This window comes from Puma concolor, chromosome A3 (genome assembly GCF_028749965.1).
Source record: "Puma concolor isolate L17-30 chromosome A3, mPumCon1.1.hap2, whole genome shotgun sequence".
NCBI classification, from domain to species: domain Eukaryota; kingdom Metazoa; phylum Chordata; class Mammalia; order Carnivora; family Felidae; genus Puma; species Puma concolor.
In genome coordinates this window covers 16,506,907-16,529,257 of record NC_141669.1, presented here as the reverse complement: position 1 = coordinate 16,529,257, position 22,351 = coordinate 16,506,907, and the positions used below count along the sequence as shown (strand labels likewise).

General features: G+C 45.8%; 1 protein-coding gene across 5 annotated transcripts in view; it reads right to left on the bottom strand.

Moving 5' to 3' along the window:
* LOC147582280 (uncharacterized) overlaps positions 1–22,351 on the bottom strand; it is a 159,951-nt gene that overhangs the window by 29,465 nt on the left and 108,135 nt on the right. For 3 of the 5 annotated variants that reach the window (XR_015248919.1, XM_086700096.1, XM_086700097.1), the window contains 3 exons: positions 21,911–21,988; positions 17,750–17,831; positions 1,920–2,029 (listed from right to left, as the gene is read on the bottom strand). Coding sequence is in view for 2 of the 5 variants with exons in the window: in XM_086700096.1 (XP_086556222.1) it covers positions 1,920–2,029; positions 17,750–17,831; positions 21,911–21,988 (270 nt within the window). In the remaining 3 variants the exon portion in view is untranslated. The remainder of the gene's footprint in view (positions 1–1,919; positions 2,030–17,749; positions 17,832–21,910; positions 21,989–22,351) is intronic. The other 2 variants (XR_015248920.1, XR_015248921.1) reach the window with 1 other exon arrangement.

Here is a 22,351-nt window from a genome sequence, read left to right as displayed (position 1 = left end):
TTAAAGGCAGCATCTATGCAGGCCTCATAATGAGTGGAGGTTTTGCAGGTGATGGGGCCAGTGTAGCTGACAAACCCGCACAAGCCAGCCAAGCCACTGCTGCATCCAGCAGGGAAGCAGCCCAGTGACACCCTCCTCCTTCCTCTTCTCTTCGCAGTCACTAGGAGCCTGGGTTGCAGGGAGGGTGCATGAACAATGGGAGCAGACATCCACACATTTATTTTATATAACGAAAGGTGTGTGTGGCACCACCATCTTGCAAGGTCCAAGGGGCAGCGTCAGAGCCCAGGGCTCAGCAAAGTGAAGAAGGCCTTCCCAGCTAGAGGCCCACTAGCCTGATGCCTCCGCTGGTTCCTCAGGCTGCTACCCCCAGGGTGGCCTGAGGCCAGTCACACGTCACACTTCTGCAGACCACAACACTCCCATCTGTACAATGAAACGGTTGAACCAGATGATTTCTAAAGGACTTTGGGTTCTGACAACTACAGAGGGGTCCCTCCTGTTACCACCACCATCATCATCATCATCATCATCATCATCATCATCGTCAGGAATTCATCTCTAATTACTTACTTTGTGCAAAACGGTGTTAATAGTATTAGAACAAACCCATAGTAACATATTGTGGTTTCTATGCGGACTATAGGTGGGGAAACTGAGATTCAGAAAGGCTGAATAGCTTCACTTTCACAAGCTATAAACAGCAAAGTGGGCTTAAAATCCAGGTCTACATGGTCTCCCAAACCATATCTGGTGACATATACGATGTCATTTTCATAATAACAATGATGACACCAGTGGTATTAACAACTTCTATGTGCCAGGCACACTGTGTTGACATTATCTCGTTTTGTCTTTACACCAACCTTACGTAAAGGTAGGTATGTATGGTCGTCCCAATTTTCCAGGGGCATTAAGTAACTTGTCTAGAGCCAACAGTGTCTAACATGGAAATCTGATTCTGTCATTCCCTTTAATGTCCAGAACATATTTCTTTAATTACTCACCCAACTTTATTTTTGGTGTCAGCAGAACTGGTGTTCTAACCATTAGCACAAAGAAAACTATACTGGTTATTAAAATATTGAAATACACCTGAACCAGTTGGTACATGGCCACTGGCCCAAGCTCCCCATTTATTCCCCGCTCTGTCCCAGTCCTTGCAGCCCCTTCTAAAAGGATCCGTGGGCCTCGCCTGAACTCTAGTCATGCTGTGTTACTGACAGTGTCCCTTCTGATTGGCCAGTGCCCACATCAGGCTGGGTGTCACCCCTTGGTGACAGTAACCTATGTACATGCACAGGCAGGTGGGCACATTCCTTACACTGACACCTGGCCCAATGCATTGTGCACAGGGGACATGGAAACTCAGAAATGCCTATGTTAAATTAATTAAACACAGAAGTCATCAGATGGAGGTGGTTGTGATGATGCTTTAGCAGCTGACATATGCAAACCACAACCAGCCTGCGAATGCCTCAAGCTTAAGATATCAAAACCTAAGGACAACCAATCACAAGCAATGAGACTTTCCCAAACAAGGCAACTACTTCAGCTATAGCCAATCATATAATTTCCTTACTTTGCTTCCAGGTCTTCTCTATAAAAGTCTCGTGACTAGTTCTGTCAGCGGCATGTTCACAAGCACTTCTGGTTTGGCACTGCCCAATTTGAATTGATTTTGCTCACATAAACCCTTAAAATGTTTAATATGCCTCAGTTTATCTTTTAACAGCAGGCCTCTGCCAGGTGTCTATGTACAGACACCAGGCACATGCACATGTACACACACAGATACACACATCTGCAGGAATGCACACACACACATCTGCAGGAATGCACACATACACACACACATACACACACGAACAGATGCACCACCCCCATACATACCCCGGTTCATCCTTCTTGGTGCCTACCTGTAGCTACCAGGGATACCCTTTCCAGGCTTACTGCCAGCCTCTGCTTCTGGAATTCTCTTTCCTGCTCCATGTTGCCTTCTTTGAAATCCAGGGTAGTGCAACTTGATCTGTGGAGGCAGAGAGGGGCTCAGTGACAATGGTCAGATGACTGCTCTGACCCTTTGAGAAGGAGGGCCAAGAGCAAGTGTTTTTTCAGCCTGGCCTACAGCTCTTAGCACACACCAGTGCTCTGCTTGATAGACATGACCTCATCTACAAGAAAAGTAGCCTGGTCACAAGCAGGCAGGTGCTATTGCCAGCAGTCTTCAAGGTTCTGGTAAGTCTACACATTCAGCTTCTTGCCACAAAGAGAATGAGGAGGCTTTGGTTTCACTGGCTCCAGGTGAGCCCCAGCTTGGCATCGGCTTTGGTGAGGGTCCAGGGCATTCCCCACTTGGCCTGATGCTCTCCATGGGGTGCTCAGAGACACCCAGGGAGGATGGCCTTCCTGTAATAGTGATAGAAATCCCCACGAATGCATCACAGCACTTTCCTCTCAAATGAGCTCCTGTATAGGTGAGCCCATACCTCTTGACCCGAGCACAAATTGGAGGCTCCCTCAGCTCCCTGCCCCCCACTCCAGCCAGAGCCAACATGGTGCTGAGACAGGCCCAGGAGTGGAGAAGGGCTGTACTCGTTCATCCAGCAAACACTTAGTGAACACCTTCTATGTGCCAGCTGCTCTTTTAGAAGAGAACAGAACACAGAAGTCTCTTGATTCTGTCTGGAGTAGCTCTGCCTACAAGGCTGTCCCCTTATTCCCAAGTAACACAGTGACATTTTGGTTATTGGCCTCTGTGACTTCTACTGGGGCTGCAAACTTCCCTTCTATTCTGCAAGGTATTTGAGTCTTCGAACCTCTCATATCCCTTCTGACTTAAATTTGTTTACCAGGATACCTTCCAGAGACATCTAATGTCTCATGGCCTGGATAACAACTGAGCCTTCAAGGAAAGGCCTGCAGTGTCTGAGCATGGTGGGCACAGCAGCAACTGTGGTCTCTGCTGGACAAAGCGCTCCCTCCCAGCACGGGTTCCAGGCTTCAGTTTCTCCAGGGAGTGTCTCACTTCATTAAGATGCCCTGACACAAAAATCACACAACCTGAAGAACTTCATCCAAAGTTTGGCTCAGGGTCCTCTCTCACGGGGAAGTGCTCTTATAGTGGCCCATGTGCTGTCTCTGTTTCATTCTGTGTGAGTGGCCGCTGAGAACTTCAGAGGTGACCCTGATGAAGGCACAGGGCCTGACTGCCAAGACCAACAGGGCTGTTTGGGGAGCCTTCCAGGCGAATTTATATTCTCCAGTTGTTCACTAGAGGTGCCACCCCTGGACCAAGCCACTCCCAATGGGGGCCACCCACCTGCCTGTAGCCTGAAAGAGCCCTATGCCCTCCCTGTGTGCCACTGTCATGTCCCATGGCATCCTCACACCCAGGGCAGGAGCAGGCACAGAGTAATGGCCTCATAAACCTACTGATTGTATTTGTCTCCAGCAGAATCAGCTCAACAAAGGCAAGATCTGTCTCAGACCCTTTCCTTTCCTGAACCCTCATGTGTTCTTCCCCTCACAACCCATCACCTCTATACTTGTGCCCGCTTTCTCCAGGTGGACATCAGCTGAAGGAGTCAAGGCAGGGAGCCAGTTTTCTGGATAGCTCCTGCCTCCAGGGAGCTGGATTGAGTCATCCCCACCACTCACCTCCACTTCCCCATGCAGCTGCAAGCCACTCTGAGCAGAGAAAGCAGCATCTGCATACCGGCTGTCCCTAGCCCAAGGAGACAGATATTCTATATGCAGCCCTGAGGTCCAGGCTAAGGCCCACTGTTGGCTCCAAACCAAATTTCCAAATCGAGTTAAAGCTCAAAATGGGCCAAAAATGCTCAGCCCAAGAGAGGGATTTACAGAGCGTTGCCCAATCCATGGGTGTTAAGCTGACAGCGCCTTCCTCAGTGGATGGAGGACCAGTATGGAGCAGACCCTAGAGCTACTCTCAGACCCCCAAGTCCTCTCTAGGATAGGGAGAGTCTGCCCTAGCCTCACCACCCAACTCTGCAGTTCTCAGGGGCTCTCCATGTGCTGGACCACAGTCACTGTCCCTGACAGCCAGCTGGACACGAGGGAGTCTCAAGAATGGCCAGTGGGAGAAAACTCTGCTACAAATCCTGCTGAGCAGAATTTATTTTTTGCTCTCTCCCCCATTCCTGCACTTGGAGCAGCACAAGGAGGAGAAAACAAGCACAAAATGTTGCTTTGACTCACCTATAATTTCCCCAATTACCTTGCATCCCCGGAAAACACACTTAGAAAAATTCAGCAGCACCCCCCTCAGTAACATTAAGAATTTGCACAACATAAAGCATTGACATGACTGCATTGAGGCCTGAACTACATACCCTGTGATCTCAATATCCAGAACAAGGTGATCATTTGGCTAGTGTTCTCTAATGAGTGACAAGAGCCATATTGTTTCTGGTTTGTTTGGGGTTTTTGTTTGTTTGTTACTTAAGTCCCCTTACCATGTTTTGTTCATGCCACACCAAGAAAAGCCCCAGATGTTCAGACCAGCTGAGAAGAACAGCATCCTGGGCCAGTGAGAACTCAGTGGTTCACAGGAAATCTGCAGAACTAAACATAAACCTGGGCTGAGGGCCCCATGCCACACAATCTGCTAAGGTGAGTAAGCATTGCTTCCTTTCTCTTCCCAAGGCTATTGGTGCTGGTTGTTACTGTGGTCTTGGCTCTCTCTCTCTCAGGTTCTTCCTGCTTCTAGCTCTTTATTCAGCTGTCTTCCAATGCCTGGGCAATAACTTTTGTGGGGATGAAAAAGCCATGGCACCATCTAATTTATCAAATGTCCAGGGGGCCTAAGAAAAATACTCATCTCCATCTGGCAGATAGAGGGGTATCAGGAAATATGGAACTGGGGTATGGGCAGGAATTCTCTTTCAGGTCATAGTTCTGCCCCCAGAATCCCATGAGCTCTTGAGAAAGTCTCCTTCTCCTTCTAGTCTTCAGTGTCCTTAGTCTCTTTGGAGGGAGGCCAAAGGACAGAAAAACTCTGAGGGACCCAGAGAGCTGCCCGGTTGGAAGAAGATGCCGAGGTAAATGGAGCCCACCCATTGACTAATTGGTGAGGCTGTTGTCCTGGCTAAGGGGCGAAGCTAGAACCCTTCTCCTCAGCCCTTGGAATCATGCAAGTAGCCAGGTTCCCTAGACCCACATGGAGGTTACAGGGAAATACAAGGTAGGAGAGCCCAGGCAGGAGCCCTTTCTTCCAACTCTGGGGCTCATGGCAGACTTCCTAAGTCACCACATGTAGCAAACTGCCCAGGACAGCAAGCCAAGCTACACCTAGGCTTTTCTCTCACCCTGCAATTTGCACTCCTCCGTGAGGGAAGTTGGCTAGCATGGCCCAGCCCTGCCTACTCAGTGCAGGCTTCTACAGGACAGAGGTCCAGCCAACCAGCCCTGAGGCAGCTGGCATGTTCTATGACTTTGTCTGAGCCATCTGAAATTTTAGGGTCATAAAGACTAAATCATCATAACTCTCTGAGAGTGAGAATGGGTGATAATCTCCACATCCTGGGATTCTTGCCATATTCCTTTGAGTTGCCAGCACTGTGACAACCACATTGTCCTCCCTGCCTTCCTTCCAACCTGGAAAACAAGGCTGGAGATGTGTTTGAGAATCAAGCAATGGGAAATTGGGCTCCAGAGAGACAGGTGGAAGGCAAGTGGGGAGCAGGGGATTGCTCACCCACACGAGGCTAGGAAACAAACTAAGCCAACACCTTCCAAATCCTCCCTTTGGTCCCTTTGCCTCAACTGAAGTCCCAACCATGAGGATTCCAGAATGTGCCTCACAGGCATCCCAAGACCCAGGTCCTTATTAAACATTACCATACTCATTTGGGCACAATCAGAAGTTTTAATCATCTTCCTTATGGGCAATATCCCCTTATGGGGATAGATCATTTCCAGATGTGATCCAACATACAAAAAAAAAAAAAAAAAAAAAAAGCACACTCATTGATTAACAAATAATTTCTAGATGGTGAATACACGTGACTAGCAATTCCCAGTTGCAAGTTCCATCAAATTTTGTTTGAGTGGTAGAGAAAGCCAGGTGTACCCCCAGAGAAGTCTATATCTTTTCAGTTGAGTCTATCTTTTTCCCAGGCTGGCTCCAGGTACATCTGTTTCTGACCAGATCAAAGAGATGCTGGAGAAAGAGCTCTGGCCTTTACCAGATCTCCTCTCTCACTTTTATTGATGACTTCCCACAGCCACCATGTTTCAAGGCAAGGGCAAGAGTAAATGATACATGGAGGAGGAGTTCAGAGCTGCCAATCAAAAGAAAGCTGTCAGTCCATGCTGTACAACAAGCTGCCTATGTGAGCTTCAGGAAGACACTTCAACTTGTCTTTTGTGTTTATTCTTCATTCAGCTATTTGATTTACAAACATTTTTCAATCACTTATTGTCACTAGTCCCTGATTATCCTATGCTGTGTATGCCCTTGCCCACAGTAGACATTGCTAATCAATGGCTGCACACTTTCCCAAAGATCCTTCACTTGATGCACCAGGCACCCCCTAAAAATCTACTTCTGCCTCGGGTAAGGACTCAGTACAAGTCTGGTAGGACTTGGTGTCCTGAGCTGAAATGGCAATTCAACAAAAGAGGCATATCCAGGCACAGCTGCTCCAGAAGGCAGCCTAACAGCAAAGCCACAAGGCAGTGGGAACTTAAGATTCCAGAAAGGGAGGAATTTGGGCTTGGTGTTGGATCCTGACGTAGGAGCTTATGAGTCCAAAGAGGGGGGTGCCCATTCTAAAAAGAAAATAAGAAAACAGAATTTGGAAGGATGACCCAGAGCCAGTCAAAAAGCCACTGGACTGGCTTTAGCTCTAAGCAAACTTAGCACTGGCAGCTGACTCCTGTGAACATGGGGACCCACTCTGCTGCTTTCTGTGGCCTTCCAGAGCCCCTACAGCTCCCCTAGATGCTCCACATTCCATCAGTTAATTGGTTTGTTCCTTCCATTCTGCGGCAGCAGATATCACGTGACATTTGCATTATTCTCAACCCTCTTTCAAGGGGTATCAATTCCTCCAGTGACCGTAAGTGATTCTCCGTTCCTGCATGTTTCACGGGGCCACTGGAAGGGCAGATGCGCCTATCAGAAAGGAAAATGTCTGCATCTTGGGCTGCAACCAAGCCACAACTTAATTTCCTCCTCTGGCTGCACTTCTTGAGAAGTAAATATGAAAAACGGGGCTGGGGTGACTTTGTCTCAGATAAATAAGCCACACTCTGTAGCTGGACAAACAAGGTTCTTGGCTAGAAATAAGATATTCTTTGGCTGGCATCTCCAAAACGTGACAGATTCTTCCCAGATGCTATTTAAAGCATGCTACAAGCTATCCTTGCCTCAATGCATTGCCTACGCCAGACTAAAAATCAGGTAGCGTGCAAACGTAGCACAAGCAATGCTGACACTGAAAAACCTAATGTTTTCCAAGCACATGCTAGAAAGCAATCATTGGGAGAAGCATTTTGCTGGCATTTTCTCACTCAATGCTCACTGCAATCATCTGAAGTTGGTGTTATTATCCCCATTTTACAATAAGGAAACTGAGGCTCAATAAAGTCAAGCAAATTGCCCAGAGACATAGTTAATAATGGATGCAACAGAGGTTTGAACTCAAGCCTAATCTCAAGAGGCATGGTCTTAATTGCCAAAGGCCATTATCTATGGGTTCTCTGTCCACCCCTCTCCTGGCCACCCCATACCCAGAGGGTCCTGGCTGAAGCTTGTCACCATGACAACAAGCACTGATCTGGGCCACCATGATTCAAAGATGCTCAACAAATCAGAACTTTCTGTACTTCTCCTGGGAAGTCTGGTGGCCATTTTCCACAGGTGGAGACCTCTGGCTGACAGAGGGGCTTGAATGCCAAATCTCAGCCTCCGTAGAGTTGTCATTGCTCTGAGAGAGAGACAGGCATGTTTTTGATGAGCACAGAGCAGGCTGAGAGGAGGTATGTGGCTGGTTACTGTGTCACAGCAGGGAAGGAAATGCAGTGTGAAGGCCAAAATATAGACAGTTGACAATGTGTTACTTTTACAGCCAAAAGCCAATGTTTCAGGCAAAGCAGAAATTCTATATTGAACACACCCCTCTGTCAAAGCCCAGGATGATGACTTTCAAATGCAAATATAAAATAACACACAGAAATTTGTCACGGATCTCAGTTAATGACTCTCTTTTGCCCTCCAGATACATCCATTACCACTGGCAGGCATTTCCGGCCATGATTTCTTTCCAGGCTCTACATCTCTACATTAGGCCAGTTCTTCATTTCCTGCAGAACCAGTGGTCCTTATCCTATGGGCCTGGTTCTATATCATATCCCAGAGCTATAACAAGAGGTCCATGAGGCTGTTTGCACATTAATGCCTGAAGCTTTAGCATGTCTTGTTTTGAATAAATGTTAACTCTCTTTTTAATGCATATTGATGCTGCTATCACTGAAAGACACACATTTATTTCAAAACTTTCTCAAATTTGTGGTAACTTAGTTATTAATTAACTTTTCAGTTAATTGGACTGTGAAAGTCCATCAACTATTCTGTGGGGTTTTTGAAACGTTTTGACATTGGGGCGCCTGGGTGGCGCAGTCGGTTAAGCGTCCGACTTCAACCAGGTCACGATCTCGCGGTCCGTGAGTTCGAGCCCCGCGTCGGGCTCTGGACTGATGGCTCAGAGCCTGGAGCCTGTTTCCGATTCTGTGTCTCCCTCTCTCTCTGCCCCTCGCCCGTTCATGCTCTGTCTCTCTCTGTCCCAAAAATAAATAAACGTTGAAAAAAAAAATTAAAAAAAAAAAAAAAAAAAGAGAAACGTTTTGACATTAAAAGGGAATCCTTATAATCTCCCAGACACTGAAGTTCTTCTCAGATTTTCTTTTCACAAATTATTTTATGGACTTCAAAGGGCTGGAAGGAAATCCTTAAAGCTACAAAAAGCACAGAGGACACCTGTGGTTGATTGCAAGAATCAACGCCATCAAAAGTGGCTTCTCCCATCAAAAGGTATAATCTATGTCTTCACCTGGTGATTGGGTTTGGCTAATAGAACTCAGAGAGCACATTACAGAAGGTCCAAGCCTGTGCCTCAAGAGTTTTGTACACTTCCATAGGCTCCCCTGGGACCTTGCCACTTCTGTAATATAAGAAAGTCTGGCTTTGCCTGATAGAGGATAGGAAAGCAGCTTGTAGGGCCCTGCCACTTCTGGGGACACTATATTCTTGACCTTGGCTAACAGTGACCCCTGTTGTAGTCAGCTTGGGCTGCTATTACAAAATACCATATGCTGGATGGATTAAACAACAAATATTTATTTCTCACAGTTCTGGAGGCTGAGAACTCCAAGACCAAATTACTAGCAGATATGGTGTTTAGTGAAAACCTGCTTCCTGGCTCATGGGTGATGTCTTCTCATTATATCCTCACATGGCACAGAGCAGAGAGGAGGGAACCAAGCTCTGTGTCTCTTCTAACAAGGGAACTAATCCCATTCATGAGGGTTCCACCCTTGCAACCTGATCCCTTCCCAAAGCCCCACTTCCTAATACCAGCACATTGGGAGTTAGGGTAACAACATACGAATTTGGGGGGAGACACAAACATTCAGTCCCTAGCACCTCCTAATGGAAGAGCTGTCACAATTGCCAAAGGAAGGGATCTGAAATTTCAGAATGAAGTTAGGAGAGTTAACTGCACTTAATTTTTGGCATCTCCTAACCTGTTTGCCGCACTCAGGCTAGCCAGACAGGAGATGCTGCTTCAGCATCTGTCCTTCTTCCCCCAACTCTTGTGTATCTCACCCTATGTTCCTCATGAACATGAGTTTGTTTCATTCTCTCATTCCTCCTACTGGGATTTCCATTTTGACCCATTCTGCCTAACTAAGGTTGAGATTATACCCAACCATTTTCAGAAACAGGTATTTTTTTCAGATCTTTTTTCCATAATAGTTAAAGTCCCTAATGCAATGGTGAGCAAAGTTCCCCGGGCCATCTGACCACTTCAGGAGTCTAGGGTCCCTGGAGAGCCAGTCAACAATATACTTAAATCTTCTAGTTAAATCAGGTCAGAATTAGTAATAAAGACATGTTAAGAAGATACATGTTCCCATATTGTTATGGTGCTAAATCATCTCTACTGTCACCTGTTGTAGGGGGTAAGAACCAAAAGACAGTCTTCCTAGGGAAAGGCTCATCCTCAGGTTACAATGCTCAGTCTCTGGCCCAGATCTTAATCTAGGGCCTTCTCTTTTGACTATTCCAAAAGCTCCTTTTCCTCTTATGAGGTCACTGTCCATCAGTAAATACTTGAATCAAGGAACCACAAAATTTGGGAACAGGCTTCTGAGAGAGAAAATCAGAATTTAGATGAAGTTTGCTTTAGTCCAGAACCCAAGTAGCTGGGTGGGCCAGCCTCCCTCTGTGGGACCACTGCCAGTCCAACCTAGTAGGGTCTGGCCTCTTGCTGATACAGAAAATGGAGGTTTTCTTTAAAAAATAAAATAAAAATTTCCCTCAGAGCAAACCTGTATACTGGTTCCAATTACCATTCTCAAGACACAGAGGCTAGGAGTGGAAAGTGACCCTTTTTGTCCATCCCACTGACTGCCCTGGTAACAACTTCCAAAAATTTGGATTCAAAGATATTTTGGGGGTGCCAGAGTGGCTCAGTCAGTTAAGTATCCAACTTTGGCTTAGGTCATGATCTCGCGGTTGGTGAGTTTGAGCCCAGTGTCAGGCTCTATACTGACAGCTCAGAGCCTGGAGCCTGCTTTGGATTCTGTGTGTGTCATTCTGTCTGCCCCTCCCCCACTTGTGTGCTCTTGCAGTCTCCCTCTCTCTCTAAAATAAGTAAATAAGAAAGAAAGAAAGAAAGAAAGAAAGAAAGAAAGAAAGAAAGAAAGAAAGAAAGAAAAGGAAAGAAAAAAGAAATGTATTTTGGTTATTTTCACAATAATATGGGCAGCTACTCCTAGGAAGGAGTAAGAGCTCATGGCCAAAGGAAGGAGTGTCTGTGTCATAGTAATTGTCACCATGTGTGTCAATTCAGCATTATGTGGGGCCCTGGGTGTCCCCACAGCCCCCACAGGTCAACCCTATCAGGTTCTGCTCACTGTATCATTAGCATAAACTCTTCATCTGCCATTGCTTCCTAGGGGTGACCCCTGACTGTTCACAGGAAAGTGTCAGCTCAAACACTGCTACCACCTTTCACAGAGACCTCAAAGCTAGCTCAGGTCCAGGCTATGACAAGCAACAGATCTTTTGAGACCAACCAACTCTGTGTACAGACCTGTCCTGGGTGCTGCTAAGCAAAGAGAAGAAAAAAAATCATCATCATCACTATCATCACCACCATTACCACCACCACCACTGCTGCCACCACCATCATCATCACCATCACCACCATCATCACCATTACCACCATCACCCCACCACCACCATCATCACCATCATTATCACCACCACCACCATCACTATCATTATCATCATCACCATCACCACCATCATCACCATTACCACCATCACCCCACCACCACCATCATCATCACCATCATTATCACCACCACCACCATCACTATCATTATCATCATCACCATCACCACCATCATCACCATTACCACCATCACCCCACCACCACCATCATCATCACCATCATTATCATCACCACTACCATCACTATCATTATTATCATCATCATCACCACCACCATCACCATCACCCCACAACCATCATCATCACCATCACCATCATTATCATCACCACCACCACCATCACTATCATTGTCATCATCACCACCATCACCCCACCACCACCATCATCATCACCATCATTATCACCACCACCATCACTACCATCACCACCACCACTATCATCATCACCATCAGCAGCACCACCACCACCATGACCACCATCATTATCATCACAGTCACTATCATCACCATCATCATTACCATCACCATCATCATCATCACCCCCACAAAACTTACATAGTGATCACTACATGCCAGGGAGAGTTCAGTATTAACTCATTTAAGCCATAGCAACTTTATGGGACAGGTGTTAGCAATAGCCCTCTTTCACAGGTGATGAAGTTGAGGCCTTGAGAGATTAACTGGCTCAGGGTCACCAGGTGCTAACAGTAAAGCTGTAATTCCACCCCAGGGAACCAACACCTGTGTCCGTGCTTCGCCCTTCTGGGGAATGATTTCCCATGAAAAGAAATGGACTTCCTGCCCTTGGGATGGATGGAAGGTTGAGACCAGCACACAAGGAACAAACTGAGAGCAATACAGCAGATGGCTGAAAGAGGGATGCAGGGAGTAAGGACTGTAGCAGGCAGAAAGATAGCCTACTGCTAGAGGAAGCCTCTCCACCTTCCAGCCACAATATGGTAAAGCTTCTACTGGGTCAGGCACTGTGAAAGTCCTGGGGATATCATAATTTCTCTTTAAAAGTTGCCACCTGCGCAGTCGGTTAAGCGTCCGACTTCAGCCAGGTCACGATCTCGCGGTCCGTGGGTTCGAGCCCCGCGTCAGGCTCTGGGCTGATGGCTCGGAGCCTGGAGCCTGTTTCCGATTCTGTGTCTCCCTCTCTCTCTGCCCCTCCCCCGTTCATGCTCTGTCTCTCTCTGTCCCAAAAATAAGTAAAAAAAACATTGAAAAAAAATTTAAAAAAAAAAGTTGCCACCTGTATCACACTTTGTCCTGAGACATCACACAGGATATAATGACTGAGTTGATCCTAAGCTTGTCCTATTGGGAAGAACTAAATCATCCTCCCAGAGCACAAAGCAAGCTTGGTGCTTTTTGGAGTTTAATACAGGGAAGGAACAAGAAGGGTGGGAAGAGGAAGGGGTTTAGGTTGGCATTCATGGGACCCCACCACCACCACCTCACCAGGCTACACAATGGACCCTTGACTAAGAACCTAGCTGACCCATCAACTTCCTATCACAACTGTCACTCCCTTGCATGCACAAAGATATTTCCAAAGGACCCAGGCCTACACGTTCCTAAGGAAAGGTATTTCATATCCTTAAAGCCAAGCTCCATTTCTCTGGATCTCAAAACAAAGTTGAGAAGTTGGTCTTAAATTCACGAGCAGCTCTGAGATAATAGGACTTGGGATATGAGTTGCCAAAAGAAAATCCAGACCAGGAAAAACAGTGGCAAATGGTAAGTGCCAAATAAAAGAGACTGTGAACTCTTGAAACTCAAATCAGCCCTTTGAGAGATAAGACAGTAATTAGCAAGCTAATTGGAGCTACATGTTATTTAGTGCTTAATGTTTACCAGATTCTGTATTAAAATTTACACACAAAAAATCATATTTAATGCACATTTAACACTCACAACCACAGCGCAAATTCACCTAACTTGAATAAAGTCTGACTTTTTGGCTCTGCTTTTAAGAGGACCATCACATTCAAAGGAACCTCTGTGGAGCCATTAAAATAGAACAGACTCCATCAACACTGTAGTCCCTCAAGGAAATACCAAAGTGGCATTACTGTCCTAACGCACAGGGAACCTTCTTAAAGATTGTCTTTCCCCAGTTCCCTCTCTTACCATGGCTCACATGCTTGACAGATACCCTGGAATTCTCTTTCTTCCCTCAGCCCAGAGGGAAAGAGACTCACTCCCAATTAAGTCTGCATGACTCTATCTCCTTCTCTGCTTCTCTGCCCTGGTTCCATCTTTGTTCTTCAGCCAGCACCTGCCATTTGCAATGGAAATCCTACAAGGCTCCATGTTTTACCTTTACCCACACCCCCAAATCTGGGTAATAAAGACCCCAAAACTATTAGGCAAGGATAGCAGACGCTTCTTAGCCAGCAAGGGGAGGGCAGGGGGAAGGTAGAGACAGAGTTTTGGTAGCTTTTTGACCATCATAAATGAATTGTGAGCCATAATTTACAGATAAGAACGAGGCTCAGAATTAAGTACTTTTTCAAAAGAAGCTAGTAAGTGGATTTGAACTCAGGTCATTTGCAAACATATAATAAAAAGCTACAAATAGCTGCCACTATCCAAATGCTATTAGTTCATGTGAAATAAATGTGCAGTTCCTACCACTCTTTCCTGGGTTGATACACAAAATATCCTTTCCCGTTTTTTAATTTTTTACCTCTGGGATATCATAGACACAGAGACCCACCTACTGCACACACACAGACCTGTGCAAACACACTCACCACAACCCACACTCACGCATGAGAAACATTCCCACGACCTCACCTACTGTGGGGGTGAAATCTCAGGCTGCCTGTATGCTGGCCATTGGTAGCCTGCTATTGGAAATGGCTCCTGAGAATCCAGCATTTCTGCATTTACCCTTCTCTGCCAATTTGCAAGGAAGCAAATTCTTTTCACCAGTGTAGAAATAGCCCTAAATATGTTTGTGCTGCAGGAAAGGAGGCAGCTGACCAACATTCAATTACTGGGGCCAGTGCACGCAGGCCAACCAGCTGGGGCACATCTTGCTACCCACTGGGAAAAGAGAAGGGAGGGTGGGGGTTGCTGCCTCAGAGAAGTGGGGTTTCTAAAAATAACAAACACTGTTATATACAGTGTTCTGTTATATATAACAGAAATATTTTAAAAATGATTATTTTTTTTTTCCCTTTTGCATTTCCTCATGCATGACATGTGCTTCAGCCAGCTAAGGAATACACTAGTTGGGTGAGGTAGACTGGGGGAGGCTGGTATGGTTATAGCAGGAATGCAGAGAGAAAGAGTTCATGCTCAGCTCATATTATTGAAATATGATTTCATAGTAAGATGATAGCCTGAAAGCTAGGCATTGGCAAGAGAGAAAAGATGTTCTAATCACTTTGGCTTCTATTCAACATATTGACAACCAGGCAGGCAGGCAGGCAGCAGTAGTTACTGAGCCCTTCTCTGTACTATTCCAGAAGACTTGTTTTGTCTTTAAGAAACTCAGGGGACAGAGGCACACCTCAACCAAATAAACAGAGGTAAGATAATACTAGATGTCGATAAGTGCTATGAACAAGATAAAATAGGATAATGGGATGTGGGATGTGTGTGTGTCTGTGTCTGCATCTGTGTCTGTGTGTTAGAAGTGGGCAGAAGGCCTGTTTTACTTAGGGAGTTCAGAAAAGACTTATTGTGGAGGTGACATTTAACCTGAGATTTGAGAGATGAGATAGCAATCAAGCAAAGATCTAAAGAACAGTGTTCCAAGGAGAAGTAACAGCAAGTGCGAAGGTCCTGAGACAGAAACAAGTTTAGAAAATTGGAGAGAAGGACAGAAAGTCATTGCTGCTGGAGTATTATAAATGAGCAGAATGGAGAAATAGGGAAAGGAAGATGTTTGCAGAGGGTAGATTCCATAGGACCTTGAGACTAAAGCAAATGATTTAAATTTTATTCTTATTACACTAGAGATCCATATTGTTTTAAGCATGGAAGTGACACGATCTAATTTATACTTTAAAAAGATCACTCTTGTCACTGTGTGGGGAAAATATGTCAGGTTTTCTCAGCTACTGACCTTTTGGGCCATGTGATTCTTTGTTGGGGAGGGTGGGGGGACTGTCCTGTGCACTGTACAATATTGAGCGGCATCCCCGGCTTCTGTCCACTAGATGCTAGTGGCACCTTCATCACAGTAGTGATGACCGAAAATGATTTCCAACATTGCCAAATGTTCCTTCGGTGGGGAGGAACTGATCCCAGATGAGAACCTCTGCTCCATGGTCCCGCAAGAAGTCAGAATCCCAGTTAGGAGCCTGTGTCTCCCAGTTCGGAGTATCTGTGGTCTGAGAGAGATGGTAGTTTAAATGCTGATGGTCTCTTCCTCTTCTTCCAAGGGCAATAATCCCATTCAAGAGGGCTGCACCTTTTTGACTAATTACCTCCCAAAGACCTCACCTCCAAATACCATCATATTGGTGATTAATATTTCAACATATGAAATTGGAGGCTCAAAAACATCCAATCCCTAGTCACTGGTCTAGGAAGATGTGATTAGAGATGCCTGGCACCCCACCACCATCGAGGGGCTTGGTGCCCCCCCATGGACATGATGTCACTTCATGTAAGAAGCACCCACAATGCCTGTAGCAATTGAGCTGTCACCAAGCCAGCAGGCAGAGACAGGCCACAGGGAGTTGCCCCTCCACAGTTCTTTCCCTAGCAGCACGGACCTAACTGAGATAATTGGGTTGAGGGGTAGTAGTACAAACAGAGCTAATCCTAATACTTTAAACACTAGCTTTCTTAAGCTATACTCTACAAAATAGAGACCACTCAATTTTGTTCATTTTTGACTTTGTATTTGCGTTTTACTGAAATACATTCTCTGTGCATAAAGTGGGACCAACTTGTGACTCCATGCCTACCTTTCAATCTGGCAGTGAATCAGAAACCCAGGGACCAGGTGCTTCCCTTGGCTCTGACCCTTGCTTTAGAACCTGAGTGAGGTTCTTTACCTCTCTGGATCTTCCTTTCTTAGGGAAATGAAGGGATTAAACCTCAAGCTGTCTAAATCGTCCAGCTCCGCCCACCTGGGCTTTGAAGAATGAACAAGGTGTGAGAGCACGCTTCCCACTCACCCTCCATAACTGTACACAGCGCGGGTGAAGACAAAACCAGCCACCTACTCCCTAATCCTTCAGTCCTTAATTCTTTGACCTTCAGAAAACGTTGGGTCCACTTCTCTTCTGGCTGTCATTCCTAGCCCTGCAGAGTTGGCCTTGGGGATTAGGACTGGTAAAGAGCAGTAAACCGGGAAGCCTTAAGAACATTTCCCCTGGAGGCTGGGAAAGCACATCAGAAGGAAGGACCCTGTTTTCCTTCTTCCATTCTCTCAGCGCTTCGCTGAAGCTGAAGGGAATGACATCACAACAAAACAAAGTTGCCAAGACATACTCTACAATAATGTCCTCACATGGTTACATTTTCTGCAAATTATAGCGTTTGGAGTATAAATCAGAGTAATTGTTTAAATCAGAGTGACTGTTGAAACAGATTTCCAGTGATCAAATCAAAAACGCAATCATTCTTGTGGTTCCTCCGGTGCTTGGAGCCCCACATACTTCTGAAACTGTCGGTTGTCAGTTACACGGACTGTTTACATTAACATGCTGCCCTACAGAGAAAATATATATTTTAAGAAGAAAATGTGAATCCAGGGTTACAAGAATGTTTCTGAAACAGCTAAGTCATCTTGTTTCAAGTAAAACCAGATGTTTGCATCAAGAGAAAGCCAATCATTTCTTTTAATTATGCTCAATGGTCAGGCCACCAAGAATACCCACATGTATACACATGAGCCGGTGGAAATCAAAGGCTTTGTGACAGAGAAAGCAATCAGCAACTCCCAGACCACCAAATGGCATCCCCAGCACCAGCTCTGGGCACTTTTTGAGTTCCGTCTCTGAGAGTCTTGAGCCAACATACCAAGCAAGGGCAGGCTTAGGGATGGATTCTGTAATCAAGGCTGAAGTTCACAGAAAATGCACCTCAACAGTTAAACTGTCCTCTTAAGTGTCCTCCCAGGACACTTCTCCATCACCAAAGACTCAGGAAAGCACATAAAGGCAGAGCCCATTCCTCCTGTCTTATCCTGAAGGAGATAGATACATTTGGGGTGATGGGGGGTTGGGGGAGGTGCCATGCCTGCTTGCCTCCACAAACAGTGGAGGAGCCAGAGTTCACAGAAGCTTACCTGTTAGCTTGGCCTCTTCTCTGATGCACCCTGAGGTATGATGACCCTGGGGAAAGTTGTCCAAGTGTCTGGCAATGACATCCTGGACAGGTGGGCAGAGGGGAAGGCTTTGTAAGCGTCAGCTTCCCCCTAAGGTCCAGGCACAATCTTAGAGAAGGTCCACTCTCCTGAGCAGACATCACTGCCTACAGGGTGTCTTTCCTGGTGGAGTCACAGAGTCTTGATCTAGGAAGATCCTTTAGTCAAAATGTCCCCCACAGCCAAGGAGAGTGGCCATGCCTTTGAGACATTCCCCAAACACAACCACAGCACCTGAGCCTTCCCCCAGGTAGATGGCAGGTCCTGAATATTTGTTCTAAAGGATACTGCAGAATCTAAGTATTGCTCCTAACAGTGCTATAAAAACACTCCTTTTACATCTGTTCCCCAAACTTCATTGCGTAGGTACCAGCCTCACAGTATCACCACATACTATTATTACTTTTCTTTAAATTAACATGCCTTTTTTTTGTTTTTACTTAAATAGCTTCTTTAGTCTTTTCCTAAAATATTCATGAAATCAAACTAAGATGTGTTAGTTGTATATCCTTTTAATATGTGTTAAAACAAATAAATTCCAGGGGCGCCTGGGTGGCGCAGTCGGTTGAGCGTCCGACTTCAGCCAGGTCACGATCTCGCGGTCTGTGAGTTCGAGCCCCGCGTCGGGCTCTGGGCTGATGGCTCAGAGCCTGGAGCCTGTTTCCGATTCTGTGTCTCCCTCTCTCTCTGCCCCTCCCCCGTTCATGCTCTGTCTCTCTCTGTCCCAAAAATAAATAAACGTTGAAAAAAAAAAAAAATTTAGAAAAAAAAAAAAAAAACAAAAACAAATAAATTCCATTAAAATAAATGTCATTAATGGGGCGCCTGGGTGGCTCAGTCGGTTGAGTGTCCACTTCAGCTCAGGTCCTGATCTTGCAGTCCGTGGGTCTGTGCCCCACGTTGGGCTCTGTGCTGACAGCTCAGAGCCTGGAGCCTCCTTTGGATTCTGTGTCTCCGTCTGTCTCTCTTTCTCTCTGTCCCTCCCCCACTCATGCTCTGTCACTCTCTGTCTCTCAAAAGGGAATAAATGTTAAAAAAAAAAAGTCATTAAGTAAATTTCCACAAAATATATACCATTAAATAAATTTGTTAAAATAAATATATGCCATTAAAATAAAAACACTTATCCATGTCTTGGCTAAAATCATGTCACATGTTGCCATTGCTACTCACCCATAGCTGTGGGAAATACAGCTCTAAATTATTGTGTAGAATTCTAGTGTTTCTTCCAAACTCTGAATCAATTTCTTTTGATACAGGTATCAAGGCCATACTTGTATCCTTCCCCATGATTCCATGAGCCCTGAAACCAGCTTCCAGCATGGTGTTTCCTGATTGGAGAATTAAAGCCCCTACTTCATTTGTTCCAAGAAACAACCACCATTTTCCATCAAGAGAATGAAGAAGGGACACTTCTCCATGATTCGTCATGACAGGGTGTGAACAAGAACTCAGATACACATTCTAATGTTTTCTCAAAGTCTTCACTTGTAGAAATAGGGATATTTCTATTTTTTTTCTAAAGGGACCAGCATGGGAAATTGTAAAGGAAAGCAAATCTTCTTTACTATCTTCCTAAGCAAATATTATTAGTAAACTTATTAATATTATTAAAATAATATTATTTAAAAATTATTATTAAGGATTCTGCTTTGAACTCAGCCTAGAAGTCAGAACCATGTGCATGAAGCAGGCCATTTGGTAATCACTTCTAGGCTGCGGTAGACTGGTGATGTCCTCAAAACAAAGCCATCATGGGGATTCGTGAAGTCGGAAGACAAGTGAATTGTTTAAAGATAAAACACTCCTACTTCAGACCCTCGGATCCCCATAAGATGGGGGTTTAATAACATAAATGACTGTTTTGAAAAGTGCTTTGACTCCATTTTGCCAAATGTTTATTTGGGTCTTTCCATCTTATCAGTTAAGTACCCAGACTTGGCTCCAGGCCACCTATCCTGTCCAGTAATAGTGGGGTTCACACATCCTATTGCTTCGCACAACTCTGTGACTTCACAGCCCAGAAGCGTCACCTGAAGTACCCCTGCTAAAATTCCACCCACCCATTCGTCCGTTCAACCTTCTAACAAACAGTTGTTCAGTACCTCTTAAATGCAATGATCCCAGCTATTCGCTTTGGAGGATTTGAAGATGCATTACTCCTGCAGACAACTGACCTTTTTCAATGCAGAGACAATGCCAGGAGCATTTAGTCTTCTTAATTTACTAGAAGTAAATCTCAGAACAATACAGCATACTGTTTAAGTAAGAAATTTCTCAGAAAATCACTTCTCTTGCAGGAGGTTGAGTCAACGACTGAAGGGAATTTAATTAGAGCTTTAAATGGAGATGCAAATAGGTTCTGATACCAGGAGAAAAGGAAGAGGTTGAGGCAAGTGGCAAGACAAATAAGTTGCATGCTATAAACCTCCAGTCTCATTCTTAGCAGCTCCAGAAAACACTGTTCAGACCCAGCAGATGCATCCAGAAGACCTGGCGTATAGCAAAGTACCCTAAAGCAGGTGGACCCCATCAAAACTTTGACTACATGGTAGGTCCCCTGGGAGGAAGCCTCAGCCCTCGGTGCCACTTGCTGTTTCTGATGTTTGGTAAAGACACTTGCAGGGAAGGAGACCAGCTGTGGGCAGTCAAGAAGAGACAACACCATCTTAGGACCCAGAGGCCTCATGGCTGCCCACCCCAGAAGCACCGACCTTCAACCTGGCCACCCCAGGCAGAGCCCTACAGCAAACTCCTGCTGCCAGTGAGGCTGGTGAGGGCTGCTACCCTCATCCCATGGCCTAAAGCCTTCCATAGCCCAACTTCCCACACTTTGAAAGAGTTACTCAATATTCAAACGTCTGTCCTGTCCACTGTCACACGGGAATATTTCTCAAGGCAGGGGCCTTTAAGGACACCTCACAACGCACATATTGAGGTACTATATCCTCCACCTGGGAGTGAAGCTCACCTTGTCCCTTCTCACAGGCAAACAGAATCTGGAGAGCCACGGGCCAATCAACAAACCAAGTTGGAAGTCAAGGGCTGCAGCAAGTTACGGATCTCACCGCCAGAGGGCAGCCCTACACAGGTGCGCAGTGTCTCTCCCCATTTGTGAGAGGAGAAAACTAAGGTTGGAGGAGGGTTTAGCAACATGCACAAGAAGTACAGGATAGATCCAGGCCCAGAACCCCAGCCTCCCACCTCCCAGCCAGCACTTTCCCACTTGCCCCCAAGGTGTCAGGAAAGGGATGTTTTGGATGGTTTATGTATCTTTATTTACAGTCAATGAAGTTGGCTGGTCAGAGCTTCAGCATCTCTCCCCACTCCCCATGGGATCCCCCACAATCCCTGGGATGCCCTAACTTTTTTTTTTATCTTGAACCACGGGGAGAAATACATTGCACATTACAACCCTCATTTAGTATTCTATAGATCATACACAAAACTGAAACACATTTTTTACAAAGTAATACCTATATTCCTAAGACAACTGTACTTGTCCTATGTCTTTTTTTTAATGTTTATTTATTTTTGAGAGAGAGAGAGAGAGAGAGAGAGACATAGAGCACGAGTGGGGCAGGGGCAGAGAGAGAGGGAGACACAGAATCTGAAGCAGGCTCCAGGCTCTGAGCTGTCAGCACAGAGCCCGACCTGGGGCTCAAACCTGTAAACCATGAGATCATGACCTGAGCTGAAGTCAGATGCTTAACCAACTGAGACACCCAGGCTCCTCCTATGTCTTTTTTTTTTTTTTTTTTTTTTTTTAATGTTTGGCTACATTAACTTCACTGCCCACTAATTGGTTGCCAGTCCTAGTTGAAGGCTGGCCTGAAGAATGGCCCTCCAAGGAAAGTAGGACACTCAAGTCCAATGTAGTGTCATCCCTTGTATGACCTGGGTGTCACAAGAACTTAGCAGGGTTTCTCCAGTTGAAGAAGGAGAATAACAGGCAAACCTTGGCCTAACATTCAGCCTCACTCCATCTGTGGCATTCTGCCATTCATTCCCTCAGCAAACATGAAGCCACCACCAAGAATTCAGCCCAGTCCTGAGCCAGCCCTGCCAGACAGTGATTCCTACCTGCAGACATCCCTGGGGCCAGCCTTCCCCTGCAGCCTGCAGGTCCTAGAAGCCATGTAGGGTCCCCATTCAGAGGCTCTGTGTGAAAAAGAAGACAGGGATGCAGGGGAATAATCTGAGGCCAGAGGGTCAGAAGATGTTCACAGCCTAGGGGCCTCACCAGGCTAAAACTGCAGCAGGAAGTTTTTGACTGGAGGCCAGAACCTCAGGGGAGGAGCCCAGAGGCAGAGCCCCCAGGATGTTCCCTCCTGTAGCCAAAACATGCCTCCCCCAGACTCAGGCAATAGCCCCCTCCCCTGGGGGAGGGCACAGCTAATAGATCTGCCTAGAAAGTGCTTCCTGACACTCTGCCAAGTATTTCACTTGCTCAATTTCATCTCCTCACTCCCAGCATGTTATTTTATGAAGGAACTCAAAGGAGGAGACATCTATCACTGATCA